This window comes from Salvia splendens, chromosome 19 (genome assembly GCF_004379255.2).
Source record: "Salvia splendens isolate huo1 chromosome 19, SspV2, whole genome shotgun sequence".
NCBI classification, from domain to species: domain Eukaryota; kingdom Viridiplantae; phylum Streptophyta; class Magnoliopsida; order Lamiales; family Lamiaceae; genus Salvia; species Salvia splendens.
In genome coordinates, this window is record NC_056050.1 from 2,917,571 (window position 1) to 2,933,972 (window position 16,402).

Sequence of the window (16,402 nt, forward strand, 5' to 3'; positions counted from 1 at the left end):
TCAAACGGATCCTAATTTGACTTAAAATTACTTGGAGAGTAGAGTGTGAGTCTATTTTTATTTCATTGACAATAATATTTTTTTATTCTCACAGTTTATTCTAAAATTACTTTGGAGTATGTGTTGCAATTTGAAAATAATAATATAGTACCAACCAAGTACTAGTATAAGATTGATATCTTGTACGATACAAAATATGTTGAAGTCAAGCATATTATTAGGCCTTAACTTATTAATATAACACATTTTGAATGTTGAACAGCTTGAACTTCCTAACCATTGCAGGAAAAGAAAATTGTCAAAAGGTAACAACACGTTTTTGTAGATTCATAGTTGAATTTCATTCTTCAAACATCAAACTCGTTTAGTGAAAATTGATGAAACAAGATTACAAATTTATTTACTTTTCTAGCAAAATTAGTATTTATATTGAAAAAGCAAAATTAATTTGGTTCAAATAAGATTCCAACCCTTGATGCCCCAAAATCAAGACTTTTAGATATTTAAATAGCTAGCAACGTCAATACGATGTGGAATTATAACAAGAAAAATAAGGGAGGAAAGAACACAAACACAAAATAAACTTTAATTTCATACGAGTCAATTGTAAAATTAGACTTTTTTAAACAAGTGAAGTAGAAATATAAGCCACATGAAATTGGAGAAATATCACAGAAATGGGATCCAAACAATTGCAGTCAGCTTAGATAGGGTCTAATTTTCTTCCATTATTCTATATTCAAAAGCATGAATCATCAAAATCCCACCTAACTAACTAACTCTCTGATCAGTTACAGATGCCCCAAGAATTCATTTGATGTATATAATGTTACAAAAATCATACAAAGTAGGATTGGATCATGCAAGTAGTTGAAGACAGACCTCTATATTCGATATCCGATATCTGAATCAGATCTCAGGGGCTTAATGAATACTTTCCGGGCTCATTGTATGTCTTCTCCAACTGCTCCACTTTGATAATTTTGAAACCTCTGATCCTCACTTCTTCAGGCACTGAAGTATCCTTGTAATCGACTTTTTCAATGGCCCATCCGGCGTTGTGCACAGTTCCTCCTACGTTAACCTGTTGTGAAAATGACCAGTGATCAGGTTCAGGTTCCTTGTATCGTCAAAAAGAGCCGTTGTTGGCAATTGTGAGATTTACTGTAACATACCTCAGCATCGATAACTAGAGCTCCATCCAAGGCAAGATCCTGGAGAAAGATGCTTTGGCCCTTTATGGCAATGGTAGATCTTCCGGTAATGGAACAGTTTCCGTTGACTTTGCTTTTGATATCTGAGAATGTAAGCCCCCATTTAGGACTCCATGCAATACGAGGCCATACGTCCACCTCCTGCCCATTGAATACATCTTGAACTGGGTCATTCACCTTGAAACCAGCCTGATAATGCAACAGCATGTTCAGTTGCAAGCTCAAACAACAGATTGGTAATGAGAAGAGCTTTAATTCTTTGGTAAAGCTAAGATACTTATGGGTGGTAATGAACCAAATAGCAATCCAGTTTTGTGAGATATTGTTTTCTCTTACGCATACAAGGAAAAAATCACTGAGATAACAGCATTGCAAAACATATTTTTGATTCATGATGTTCCATGTTGAAAAACAATTAAATGATGTTTCCGTATAAACCTTTATATGTTTAGAATATGTAAGGAACAATGACCATCTGGTGAAAAAAAATTCATAGTATGATTTGTAGCAGCTAGAAAGCGCATGCAGTTTGTTTCTCAATGGTAGAGGAAACGAGTTTACATATAAACCTTTATATGTTTAGGAATTTTCAGTATAATACCTCTCTCAAAATAAGGCTGTTTGCTCTATATATAGCCATCTCCCCGGAAGTAGCACTGTGATAGGGATTTCCTTTCGGTACCTTAAAAGTTCAAATACAAGTGAGATCCAAAAACATTTTCAAGTTATATCATGCATGAAGCACAAAAGCAGTGTACAAGAGTTTCTCCAAGGAAAGATGATTGAGGTTAACAAATAATTAGTAAAGAGAATTTATTGAACAAATTGTCTATCCTCGCGTATTTTCCAGAGTGAATAGTGTAACTTCAATAACTTCAAGTAACAAGTTCTCGTTTTGTCTCCTTTAGTCAGCAGAAAGATAAATGAAACATGGGAAATTTCCGAGTTAATAGAAAGTAATATGTTGAAACAGGTCATGCTACAGATTTTTTTTGTATACGAGACTGTGTCCTCTTTCATTTTGTGATCCAGCAGAAGGTTAGGCATTTGAAGCCAATGAAGTAATACTGGAGAAATCCAAATCTGTATGCAAAGCTATTATTTCTGAATTTTGTTACCACTATGTTTTAGGATCAGAGCATAGGTTATATTTACATAATTATCTCTAAACAATAAACACACAATTTACTTCTCCCAAACAAACAAGCTTCTGAAATAATACATCAGATTTCAACATTGTTACCTAAAATGCTAAGATAAATGTATAGTCATACCTTAGCCGCATCCTCAGGGTTATTCTTGACAGGTGCATAAGCAAGCCAAGCTTCCATTACCTGAATAGTATAAACCACATATTTGTTATGTCAAAGCCAGAACTTACAGCAGAGGGCATAAGAAACAAAGAAGAAAAAAATCTTGAAATTTTAGAATTTAGGGGTTATGCTTACAGTAAATCCAACTCTAGCTGAAGGTGGCAGAGTTTTAGGATAATCTTGCATCATACATTCCAGCCGAGTAGATGATTTGAAAGCTGTTTTAGTAGAATCTTTGTATCTGAAGCAGACAGTAAATTATTAAAAACACAGCAAGTTCACAAGACCCCAGAAGTGCCCCGTTGAAGCAGAGAAGAAATATAATGGTTTTGTAAGAGACAGATAGCTCACTTTGGATTAACAAATTCCTTGATAGAACCACCTGTTTTTGAAAGTTCTTCCAGATAAGGGCCAATTTCAAAAATCAACTACATAAGAAAATGTAAAATCAAATATTCGGAATACTAGATATGCAAATGCATTAATTCGTACAATTTCATGACTAATCACACTAATCACACTAACACTGCTTGATCAACTATAGGCATTATTGAAAACCGCATGATTTCATGACTCATCACAGAATATTCAGAAACCAACTATAGGCATTATTGAAAACCACATGATTTCATGACTCGTCACACTAACACTGCTAGATCATCTGAAATAATATAACAAAGGTATGCGCAATAGCTTTGGACAATATATATACTTGATTTATGTAGCCTGGAAATGGAGAATATCCTGTTTCATTGTTCACATCACCATCAGGAAACCCTGAAGCTCTCAGCAACGGATCAAGTTGATTGTATTCCACATTGATCACCATTGACCTCCCTGACCAAAATTTATGCTTCAATATCTCAATAGAATGGTATAAGAGAGTTGCTAAATAATGTTATGGCATACATTCACATAAAAATATTATATAAAGGTGCATAAAGAAATCTAGCTTAATTAATGATGAAGACAATCTGGAATAAAATGTCAGGAGCATAAAAGGTACACTATACATTCTTCTCTTTTAGGAGGGAATAATGGATGATGTGTTACATTGCATGGTAACTGGTAAGACTTTGCCTACTCGTTAATAGAAAGAAATAGCCACAAAAAGAGGCTGCAGAAAAGTTAATTCCCAACGCAAGCATGTGATTCTACTCAATAATTAATATATCACTCTTAATGATGAGCATACAAGATCAAAATAGTGTACCATCTTTATGAGTGAGCTTAGTAATTCCTCCAATAGCTTCCTTAGCTTTCCTGGGAACTGCCAGAGAATTAACATGGTACTCTTTGATGGCACTGACACCCAATGCAGATGGAACTGCCTGTAATTGTGGATCAGGAAATGTGAAAAAATTAAGCAGGAAAATAGACATTCATAAAACTATGCACAATAACAAGAATAATTAGCTCCAAAAATTCATGTTTCAACCGAACCTTGAAAAGCAGACCATTAGTATCTTGGAAAAATAAAACCCATTTGCGTCCAGCAGCATTCCTGGAATGTAGAACATAGGATGAATCATAACTAAAGATTTGAACATGACGGAGAAAAAACCACTAGCATCAAAACAAGAAATTTATGTGCATACCATTCTTTAAGAAGGCCTGTTGAATAAAGAAGTGAATGAAATCACCATGGCCATGAGGCTTTGTCTATAGAAGATTTGGACAACATTCAATAACAGTCACATATCTGAAATAAGCTATTACATTAATTTGGTTCATAAGATTGATATCCAAAAGAAAAGACACCTGAATTTGGAACTTATTATTTGGATCCACAGCCAGCCTAGCATCATTATCATCTAAACAAGCAACTTTCTCCTGAATATCAAAGGAAGCAATGAAGTATAGAAGTTCATTTCAAAGCAGTTTAAACTTCACTAAATTATTTGAGGAGATAATTTTGCAGAAAATCACCTGCTTCATCATTTTTACTTGTGATGTTTCATCCCAAAATAAGCATTATCCTCTAAGAGCTTGTGGTACGTGAATGAGTATCATCAGGCGTCATAATGGCCAAAGGAATTTCGGTTGGTCCTTCACCTGAATTTGTAAGAATGTAAAAAATAATGAACAATGTATGATCTAATATTTTTTAAAGGTGTTTACTTGAAAGATTTTTCTGTATCTGGAGAAAATCATCATAGCAAATATCAACAGTACTAACTTCTCTATAGTAAGATAGAATAACCTAAAATTAATGCATATTGTTCAATAACCTAATAACTAATGGAAAGTGGTCAACTACTTAAGCACTTATAGTGAGATATGATTCATATACGAACCTTGACTTAGCCTACAGCTCGCATCTTGCAAGGCAAGAATAGATTCAATGTAGTGCTGTAAGAAACACGTTCCTGTAGTAGATTCCAATGGCAGAGCCACCTGCAAGGGGTAGAATAATTATAAGTCAAATGAATTGAAGTTGAATATTTCCTGTAATAAGCACATGAAAAGGTTCTCAATGATAGTATTAGATAATACACATAAGCACAGCAATCAATAAAAGTTCATAATCAGAACATCAAATAGAATGATTAACACCAGAAACAATTGCATAAATTAATGGAACAGTTACAGTACTTCTACCATTGTCTTACCTTTATACCATTGTAGCCAAGACGCTCTCCAAGCCCCCCAGCAACAAGGACAAACGCAGCCTTCCTTGCCTCACGAACACCCGCATTCTCAAATTGAATGAAATTTTCATCACCGAAATTCAAAATTTCCCCTGATGGTACCTATGTTTCCCAAAGTTTCACGCACAACATGAGAAAAAATCAGACGAAGACAATATGAAGTGAGTATAGTATACCCACTTTCAAGATTAAAGTGATAAAACAGGTTACGTTGCCAACTGAAGAGGCAAAACTAAATCTAAAATTCAGGGGATTCCTCAAAAAACCTGCCAGTTGGTTTGGTCGAAACAATATTTGAATCCAGACAAGATCAAAGAGTAATATGAAAACACATGTTCATCTTAAATTACAGCGAAAAGAAATGAATCCGCATATGTCAACTCTTTAGCATATCAGTCGAGGAAAATCTAACTTACTGAAGGAGAAAATCCATCATATGGGTTCTTTCCAGCCTTCGAATCTGCCAAAAGTTCCCGAGCAGTTGTAATGTAAGAGGCTAAGCCACCAGGGTAGCTTGCATTAAGCCGAGAAACCTACAAGATCATCAAAAGACAAAAGACTAAGTGCCAAAAACTTTATCAGAACCAACAAACACGAAAAATCAGCTCTAGTAAAAAAAAACAATCCTCATTTAGCTAAAGGTACAAAACGTTAGTAGAAAATGTAAAACTATAGGTGTTAGTTAGAGATCACTTCACTATAAATGTTCAAAACTCATCCGTCAATTTCGTGATCTAAATTTGAAGGATCTCTGCATAATCAACTGTTATACTTAACACACCAATTTTTTTTTGTCTAATAATACATAAAAATATGAAAATTGGCATGAATAACCAAAATGCTAAACCCAAACCTAAGTTTCATCCAAAGTTGAGCAGCCAATTCAAATCAATACAGACGCAGGTGAAGCAACCACAACACTACCTGTTCGAAAAACGCACGCTTGCCATCATCATCGACACCGGGCTCTGGCCAATGCTCGAACAAGTGAGCCTGATTCAAATCCAGCAGCATCTTCGCCAACTCCACCTGCACACACAAAACACAGCATCGATAAACCAACTGAAATTGAGCCATGTAAGCATAGAAATCAACGATCGGGACAGAAATGTGGACCTGATCGGGCGAGAGGAGGGAGAGGTTTTTGTGGAGATTGGGGGCGGCAGAGGCCAAATCGTCAATAGAGAGCTTGGAGAGCGCATCCGCTGCGGCGGCGGCGGCCATGACGTCAGATTCAGGCGACTATGCTGAAACAGTGAGAGAGAGAGAGAGAGAGTATTACTTTGCAATTCTAGAGTTTGTATAAATAAATATATATATACACAGAAATTTAGAAGACAGAACGATAGTTACTGATTGCGACGTGAATCGAACCGATTTCGTCGGGTCGGGTCGGTAAACGGCGACGAGAGTTGGTTGAAAATCTGAAGAAGGTTCAGTAAATATTTAGTGAATCGAATTTATATTAATTTTCCCTAAAAAAAAGTAGATTACATAGTTTTTTATTCATGAAATTAGTTTTGGATTAATGGTAGATTGTGTCCATTTTGAAAGTTAGACGAGAAATGAGTAAATGAAATTTATGTAATCTCTTTTTGGTTTGTGGAGATTAACTTGTTTGCTGTGCTTGAAACATGTATATATATAAGTTCAAGATTTCCCAAGTTCTAAGTAATATCCTCAAAATAAGTTTAAAGCAATGTTTTTTTAGTATAACGATAAAATGTGTATAGACTAATAATTTGATTTAATCGGTTAGAAAAATTTAAGCAAATTAGTTTAAAAAACAAAAAATAGATACACAAATTTTATACTCCCTCCGTTCCCGATTAAGAGTCACACTTTTCCATTTCGGTCTGTAAATTGAAAGTAGTTCTCAGATTCCACTAACTCACTTCACTTACATTTTATTATAAAACCAATATTAAAAATAAGTTACACATTCCACTAACTTTTTCAATCAACTTTTTTTTACATTTCTTAAAATCTGTGTCTGGTCAAAGTGTGATTCTTAATCGAGGACGTTGGAAGTAATTCGATTGTGACTGAATTAGCCGAAATAGCCTTAAATAACTATACTAAATCAATTTTTAAATTTGGTTTGTTATTCTATAAATAGCACTAAAGAGCATTTAGATACACACTAAAGAAATGACGTAACACGAATATAGAAAAAGATGAAGAAAAGGGTCACGGGGTAAATTTATTTTTTCCAATGTAGAAAATAGAAATCTTTACAAAAGCCAAAAAAGTTGATGAATGATGATTGTATATGTAACTGAGATTGCCTCTAGTTGGCATATTCCAAGGAACATCCTCTCTTTACTTTTTAAACGACGTTAAATTATTTATTATTCTTCACCAGAAAAGTGGCTTCGAATCAAAGCTATCGAAAAGAATTCAGTGCCAAACCCATGTACATTGATTCCTCCTAAAAAATGTATTTTTATCTTTTTTTTTTATTTATTCTAAGAGTGTGAAACATGCCACACCTTCGCTGAGATGGACGCATCCCACACGAGCAACCGGAGAGCGGCGTGTAATACAACCGGCAACGACGCGCGCTTCTCGTGCTCTTAAGCACACGTTGCCAACGCCCTTTGTATAACTGAAAGTCGAGATCGAATACCATCAACACTTTCTGTATTCCGCTACGGATACATACCTAAGCAGCTTGTTCCCCCAAACTCCGAGTACATCAAGCTAACGTCGCACGTTTACCTTTTGCTTCCCTCGACTGCACATAGTTTACAAGCATGTATAAGATCACAGTAGATGTCATGGTTAGAGATAAGTAGGCAGAGAGAGAGAGAGAGGACCTGCGCAGCGGCTGATTGCTTTGAATCAAGAAACTGGCTGTAGATATCATGCAACCTTCGCTTCTCAGCTTCTGATACCGACGGTTTAGCATTGGACGCGATGGACTTCAAGAGAGCATTTGTGATTACAGGCATCTTTTTAGTTGTGCTGACATCATTGTTATCTAAAAGCTCGTGAACCGCTTCAAGTTGTGTGTCGGAGAGAAGCGCTTGAAGGTCAGCTCCACTGAAGCCTTCAGTCATTTGAGCTACATGCTCCAAGTCGACATCACCGTCCATTGGTAACTGCAGTGGTTCTCGGATTAGTCATTAGTGAGTTGTGTAAACACGAATTCTTATGGTCCAGAAGACTGACATATCATGTACTCCTATTTCAGAACCACTTAAAACTTTTTCTTACACCACGAAGAAGAGAATCACCGACAAAAAGAATAACGCCTATAAATTGCAGATATAGGTGCTTACCTTTCTCGAGAGGACCTTAAGAATCTCTAGCCTCTCCTGGTGTGACGGAAATTTACAAAATAAAAGTCGGTCCAGCCTACCAGGCCGTAGAAGTGCAGCATCAAGCAAATCTGGTCGACTGGTTTACAGCAGGCAATGTGTTACAAAAATAGTATCAAAATGAAGCTTCCAAGTGATGGTAACTTTTCAGATTATTTATATAATGTATAACGTTTTCATTTAGGGAGAGAAAGAAAAGGAAGGTCCATAACAGGTCATTGGATTTTGCACTGAAAAAAGTTCATTTCATCAACATATACAGACAACTTCTGAAGAGCAGAACTTACCTAGTAGCAGCAAAAACAAATACACCAGTCAAGACTTCAACACCATCCAATTCTGTTAGAAACTGGCATATAATGTGACAAGGTATTGGTAGCTGAGGCGGAACAGCAAAAGAAATATTAGGCTGAGCGGGATGAAGGAACTGACCTGATTGACAACTCTATCAGTTACACCGGTATTATCATGTCCTCTCTTCGGAGCAATAGAATCAAATTCATCAAAAAAGAGAAGGCAGGGAGCTGCTGCAGCTGCTTTTGAGAAGATATCCCGAACCTAAAATAGTTTATGCATGCAGTCAGTTGCTTCTCAATGCCCCCACAGAAACTGAGAAAAATAACTTCCAGGCCAAGCTTGGATATAGCACACGCCAAATGGCTTCATGTATTATATGAAAAGGTACATCTGAATGAAATCCAGGTATAACCCTAACTGACCATAAACAGGCCCTTTGGATGTTTAGTTGCCCAGGTATAATAATCTAACAAAAGAAAATATAGACTGCTATAAGGAAAACCACACTATATAAAGGCCCTATATTTATTGACATTCTAGTGCAAACCACCATAGAAATGAACTCTAGATCCAGAGTTCAAGCCACTTCCAGTATTGCATTTGTACCCAATGGCTGATGCACTTGGTAACATGCATGCTAACAATTATAACTTATAAGGTATGAAGTAGTATTCGAGGGGGGGGAAATGAAAACTAACAAATTATCACAACAGATTGACTATATAGGAGAAACTAATAAGACAAAATACAGATGCATATTGTCTCCAAAAGTAGAAAATGAAATCTATACAAGGCAGCTCATATCTTACAGCTTGTTCAGAAGCACCAATATACTTGTTAAGCAATTCGGGCCCTTTCACTGAGATGAACCGTAGTGAACATGCTGCAGCAGCTGCACCAACAATATGTGTTTTCCCACAACCAGGAGGACCATATAAGAGAACATTGGATCGCAATCTTAATGGTGCTTGTGCAAATATGTTGGGAAATTTTGAAGGTAGCTCAATCATCTGATACAAAATACAACACGCCATTAATCAATCTAAAGCCAATATGTACAATGTGAAGTTACAGCCTCAAATAATTAACATCCATATGTTTTTAACAGAACACCACAAAAGCCAGATCCAGCTTGGAAATTACAGAAAAGCGAGAAAGAATAATTTGTTCTAGATAAGGAGCAAGCAGATTTAGAAAGTTATTTGCAGGATTGAAGAATTTAAGCATAAAGGCAGTGAAGAGGTTTCTACAGTAGAACAAATAATAACAGGATGCCACTGAAAAATTCAAAACATGCACAAAATTCTGCTTCTGTCCAGAAAAATAACTCTTTTGCCCTTCTTCTTTTACTTTAAAAAGTCCAGTAGTAAAATTCAAGATGTATTTTGTTAGGTTGAAGATCTTCAAAAACCAAGATCCAGGTCAATATCAGCCATGAAAAATGACATTAAATCCACTGATAATGAGATACTTGAAAACATCACAGTGTTATATTGGACATAGCTGTTTCTGGTCTACTATACCAATTTAAGATCATTGAAGCAGTTTACATGCAATTCGAGAAGAGCAAACTCAGATGAGAAGCTAGCAGAAAATTAATGTCAATTGTCAAAGTCCGATGGATGAGAACACTTGGAAGAAACATTCTACACTACTATGTTACACAATTGGGAGGTTGTTTTTTACTGCTACCAGAGTTCAAGATCATTTCATTCACTTTTGTGAATTATAAAGAAAGATCATCAATAAAAGATCAACTTATTAGTATCATCTAAAAGCAAATAGCCACACAAAACTGGTGTCAGTTTTTGAGATGGACGATTGAAAGAATACAAACTCCATATACTACAGTAAAATACCTCTTTAATAGCATTTCGAATGTCATTAAGACCACCAACATCTTCCCAACCAGAGCGACCACCTTCTGTAGCTGGTTTAGTGATGTCTCGCATGGCCACAGGTAGAAAATTTTCCATTGCTTGCTGAAAGTCATCCCGAATCAAAGTAGGCTTTCTATTTTCTTTAGATCCCAAATCAGCAGATAATGAGCGACCAATGGCAGCATGCACAGATCGGTCTACCAGTATTTCCTGAAGATATAATTTGCATACAAGTATATTTTGGCCAAAAATTTGTTGTCATAAAGGGTAAAAATCCAAATCAATTAGATACCAGTTGAATTTCATCCATATAGCAGTACGTTGTAGTATATAAATTTTTTAGCAATGATTTACCAGATCATAAGCATCATATCCATCACATTTTGATGCTATATCTGACAGTAGATCATCAGAACATTGCAATGATCGTTTCTCCATCTCATGCTTCAAAATAGCTGACCGTTCAGCAGCAGCAGGTGCAGGAAGATTGACATGAAAGTCAAACCGTCCTGAACTCAATCAATTCTAGTTGTCAGATAAAGTCATAAAAGAAAATAATTATTTAAAGAACAATTATTTCCACTTAATTCGGAATAATGCACCAGAACAGCTCAAGCTCTGTGGAAAATTAGTCAGGGATTGCACAGTAGCCATGAATGCAATGGGACCAGTCCCACAAAAGCTCCTTTGCTTTCCCTACAAGCATGAGAGCATAAAAAACGTTATGTCAAATATAAAAGAAATGTGTCCACCTGGATTTAGCCATCATCTATTGGGTTCATTGTTCACTCATTATTAGGAATCGCCATGCACTATTAAACATGATACACCAAAAAATAAGCAACATGTGGTATCTTTATTTTGAGGAAAAACATGTGACATCTAGTTGAAATGGAGTAAATGCAGAGAGAGAAAGTGAACCTACCTACTTGGAAAACACGAGGTGGGTTAAGATCAATGCATGGAGCTCAAAAAGGACTAAAATATTTTCATTTGCATGAAGTAACTCATTTTTTGTAAATATAGATCACAATTATTCTAGGTCAGAAAACATGAAGCCTCAGTGGGTCAGCTCCCAGTTTTAGAGAGACAATAACAAACCATCAGATTCATAAGAGAGAGAGAGAGAGAGAGAGAGAGAGAGAGAGAGAGTTTCAAATAACAAATTCATCTTGCCTCATCTAATATATCAGCAAGAAACTCAATGAATGCTGCAGAAGATGATGAAGGTTGAGACCCCTCCAGATCGGAGGAAGATGCAACAAGGCTGTCAAGATCATCCAAGATGATGACAGAAGGTGCATGATCCAGTGCTTCAGAGATGTTTCTGGAAAGTTCTTGACGAATAGTTGAAGGCTTCTCCAGAGTGAGCCTAGAACATGACACAAAGACTCTGCAAAAGGGAACCCTCTATCTAATCAGATTCATGCAGCAGTTAGAGGTAGGTAAGACCCAAATACTTGATGAAAATTTATGATTAAATCAGAAAATTCTTACACATGTGCCAAAATATCTTTACAGCCTTCAATATATTTTGCAGAGGCTTTGGCCAATAATGTTTTTCCAGAACCCTACAAAACAAAATTTTCCAGCACATGATAATAATCTGGCTTCATAAAGGTAAGGTAACAGAAACAAGAATTATATATTTAATTTTTCCCTAGTAGATAAGTTGACATTGTTTTATCATGTGCAGAGGGCACAAAACATGACCCCGAGTTCCATAAATCCCAGATTTCAGGCCATGGAGCAGTTGGATAAAGGTGTTTAAGGTTTCTACACCTTGGATTAAGAGATACCCCTTAAGTTTTTCCCAACCTTAAACATGCATATTTATATTGTCTATTCAACTTTTATTAAAGAAAGATACAGGTAAAAGATGCCAAAAAATATCCTTCTAGAAAATAATTTGCTTTAAAAGGTCTCAAATGAGATAGTGTTGGTGAGACTTACTGCAGGTCCGCATATTAGAATATGCCCAGGCAACGGCAGATTATAGATACTGAACAACATTCCATAAGTAGGAGATAACAAAGAGATCAACCCTGAATGTAATTAACCAAGTTAGATGAAATACTTCACAATATATATAATAGCAAACAATCAAAATAGGTGCAGTACATATTTCTGTGGCCAAACCATGAACAAATGGCCTATGGAACCAAAGTTGAACCAGGAAATTGGCATAATTCTTATGTTGATATATGAATAAGGTGCTGAGAGTTAAGTGGTCTAAGGTGACAACCTTTCTTGAGAATATACACCTTTGCCTATGCAAATTTTCAAGACTTGACTCAATTCAGAGACAACTGAATCACATACATTACCTGGAGCTTATTTGGGCTTTAAATAGAGCAATACAGTTACAGTTTAGTGGTTGATGGCAAGTTTTTTATTCTTATGGTCTCCTATAGACCTCCTAAGCAGCAACTTTTGAATCCCACAAAAAATACCCATTCAATCACAAAAGATTGAACACACGACACTTTTATAAAGTTTTTCTTCTAGACAGTCCTATAGCAAGGAAATCATTATAAGCAAACCAGTAACTTGGCAGCAAACCAGTAACTTGGCAAAGAATCCCCTCCTTGGGGATCTAGTAGGTAGTCATCAGTAGTCTGCCAGCATACATAATTATATAATGATGGAAATGAAAAGGTAACTAGGTAAAAAAATACCTACAGTGATTTACATCAGATGGAGCTGTACCCATCCAGTCCAATGAAGAACTTGAAGCAAAAAGGACATTTCCAGGAAATACTGAAGGGGAAACATGAGAGAATAACATATCACCCAGCTGCAGCTTCTCTAGCAACATGTCTAAACTTTTTGAAGAAAATTTGCTCCCGCGGCCTTTGTCAAATGCAAGTTCATAGGTATTATAGTCGCCATCATACAAAGACTCATCAACAAGTGACAGCATATAAAGGATATCGACCCATGCATCTTCAGCCTGGTTTCTGTTTCTGGGGAAACTTTTACCAGATGTTTGTATCTTGCAATTTATAGGCAAACTCTCATATTTGACTTTTAAATGAAGTAAGTTTTTGCTTCCTATAACCAATGAGCTTACGTCTTCTGCTGAATTTGAAGCAAAAGTTTCAAGCTGGGCTATACACCACACACGTAAAAGATCTGATAAACCATTTCTATGACCAAATTTCCTGTGTCCTTCCCTGGTCTTAGTAGCTGTGCCTTCAACCTCGTCATGGGAAAGTCCAGAAGAAAGTGCTGCAACAAACTTGTCGTGCACAGACCAATCACTAACACCCACTTCTGCATTTGAACTAATATTATCAATACTATCTTTTTGTTTATGGTAGTCACGGTTGCTTGCAACTTCCCGGCTGTTATTCTCCATAAACTGATTCTTTTCAAATATCTTGAAATGATATGGTGAAATAGAAAAGGGAGGTATGTCTTCTTTTGAACTAATGATACACCCTTTGACATGTACCCCTGAAATAAGAACAGAGTAAATGAATATCACAAACTTAAATAAAGCCATACAAAATGATCAAAAAAATTAGGGTTATCGTGACAACTGACAGGTTAACAAAACATCGACGAACATACATGTTTTGAGTGATGATAATTTTAATTCAAATAGAAATTTAACTCAATGCTTTGAAGAATTAACTTACATGTGTGTAATTCTGCCCCCAAATACAGGCGGAGAGACTGAGCTAGCATTATGTGCCCTTTTGACACTGATTCACATAATAATAGATGGACGATGAGATGCTGGGGTAAATTCCCCTTATCGTTATGAATACCATTGTTGGCTTCATTTTCATTTGATTTGCTTCTAGATTGCAGTTGTTTCTTGCTACTTTTGGTTAGAGACCGTGGAGATATCTCTACAAGCTGACAAGAACTGAAAGAATATTTCTTAGCTGTTTCTGGATGGACATAAACACCAAATGTGAGTACAACGTCCATTTCAACGCCATTCTCCTCGTATTTATAAATAGACTTATTATCTGAATCTTGAATCCGAAGCTGTGCTTTAGCAATTGTGTGACCCTCATCTGGAGATTGCAGGGATGGATTTTTACGTCTCTTTGGAGCTACTGCAACTTCAGTTCCAGGAACAAGTTGAACTGGAAACAATCTCACATGTAAAATAACAAGCATCAAAAATGATAATATACTTAATAGAAGTACGTTCACAAGAGTTCTTATTGAATGGAAGAGGATAATAAGAGGCCTTAAACTGGCACAATATAACAAGTAATGCATAATCCAAACATAATAGGAAAACTGCTTCGAAAGTAGAATAAAGAAAAAGAAAAAACAGAATAGGAATATGATTTCCAGGATTCCAGAAACTAAAGCAATGCAGTTACCTACTGGATTCTGGGGAAAGATTGACATAACAACAAATGTGACAACTGTTTGTCCATGCAACCACAACGGAAATTTCATTTGTTCATGTACAACTCCAACCTGTATGCAGCCAAATATGAGTTATAAAAGTTTACACAACATTTAACAAATCAAATTGTCAAAAATAACATGAATCACACCCTAAATCAATTCCAAACTTCTTAACTACAGACTATCAAACTCTCCCTAACAAGAGGCATTCTCTTAATCTCAGAAATCCAGCCTCTAGCTAACACACACGAACTCAGACCATAACTCCTACTTCAAAAATACTAGTACTATGTTCCACCTTATTGTGCAGTAATTCGAATGCACAGAAGCTTTTACGCAAGCACAATCGAAACAAAACAGAATCAATCAAATCACCTGCTTCAAAATAACACTTTCAGCAAGCTCCGAATTGAGCTCCAGAATCTCCCAATCATCCTCCGTGAGCGGCTCAACCGTCACAAGCGTAGCTTTCGGTAAATTACTGACCACACGCACTTTAACCGAGGTCCGATCGCTCAATCCAATGCAATCAGCATAGTGGCGAGCTATCTGCAAAATTCCACCCCCACGACCAAACCGGAAATTCAGATAAGTAAGAACACCACTCTCCAACCAAAACAAACTTAAAGCTCTACCTCAATTGAGGAAGGGGAATTCGATGCGGCGCCGCACCACGCGACTTGCCAGAGGCGATCGTCAGAGCGGAGCTCGAGCGCTAGAATTGGAGGGAGGTAACCGGTCTGAAGGGTTTGGATGAGAGAGAGAGGAAGGGAGACGAAGCAGCTCTCGATTCCCCCCACTGCTCTCACCTCAAACTCCATAGCTGAGTAGCTTCAATTTTTGTTTACTTTTACAGCTGAAGAAACGTTTGTTTGTTAATACGGTTTTTATATTGTGAATGCTGACGTTCCCTGCGGTTCCTTTGAATACAGTTCTTTGCGGTATCACCCATAAGTGTTTAGTCGATGTTGATATGTTTGTGAATGCGATTGTAGGGACTGACATCTCTTATCCATTCTTTAGTTTTTGGAAAGCGTATCTGTCCAGGCTGCAAATGGGCCGAACCAATCCGGGTTAGAACCGAACCGATCCGATCCGATCCGATCCACGAAAATATGGTTCAATCTACATTGGTATAACTGGTATGGGTTCATATCGGGCTATAAACAGCGACTGAGGCCTAATATTAGAAGCCCAAATTCCTACTATCTTATTTTCATCACACAAGTGATCATTTTTATAAATTTTAATCTTATGGTAATATTAAATCCCTTTTATCACAATGAAATTTGAAAGTTAATTTAGTTTGCGAATTAAATATGGCTCGTGTAGCTCTGGTTAATT

At 36.5% G+C, this 16,402-nt stretch overlaps 1 protein-coding gene and 1 pseudogene across 1 annotated transcript; both read right to left on the reverse strand.

The window, feature by feature from the left end:
• Nucleotides 1-674: 674 nt before the first annotated feature.
• On the reverse strand, nt 675-6,550 carry LOC121779706 (annotated as a pseudogene).
• Nucleotides 6,551-7,356: 806 nt separating this feature from the next.
• LOC121779705 (peroxisome biogenesis protein 1-like) lies at nt 7,357-15,925 on the reverse strand. Its single transcript, XM_042177085.1, has 17 exons — nt 15,694-15,925; nt 15,434-15,607; nt 15,028-15,127; nt 14,323-14,781; nt 13,361-14,137; nt 12,632-12,723; nt 12,176-12,249; nt 11,855-12,071; nt 11,281-11,374; nt 11,033-11,187; nt 10,658-10,888; nt 9,608-9,808; nt 8,934-9,059; nt 8,789-8,850; nt 8,463-8,580; nt 7,998-8,282; nt 7,357-7,915 (listed from the first exon to the last, which is right to left on the reverse strand). The coding sequence occupies exons 1-17, from the start codon at nt 15,877-15,879 to the stop codon at nt 7,877-7,879; spliced, it is 3,390 nt and encodes a 1,129-aa protein (XP_042033019.1). The 5' UTR covers nt 15,880-15,925; the 3' UTR covers nt 7,357-7,876.
• Between the last annotated feature and the right edge of the window lie 477 nt (nt 15,926-16,402).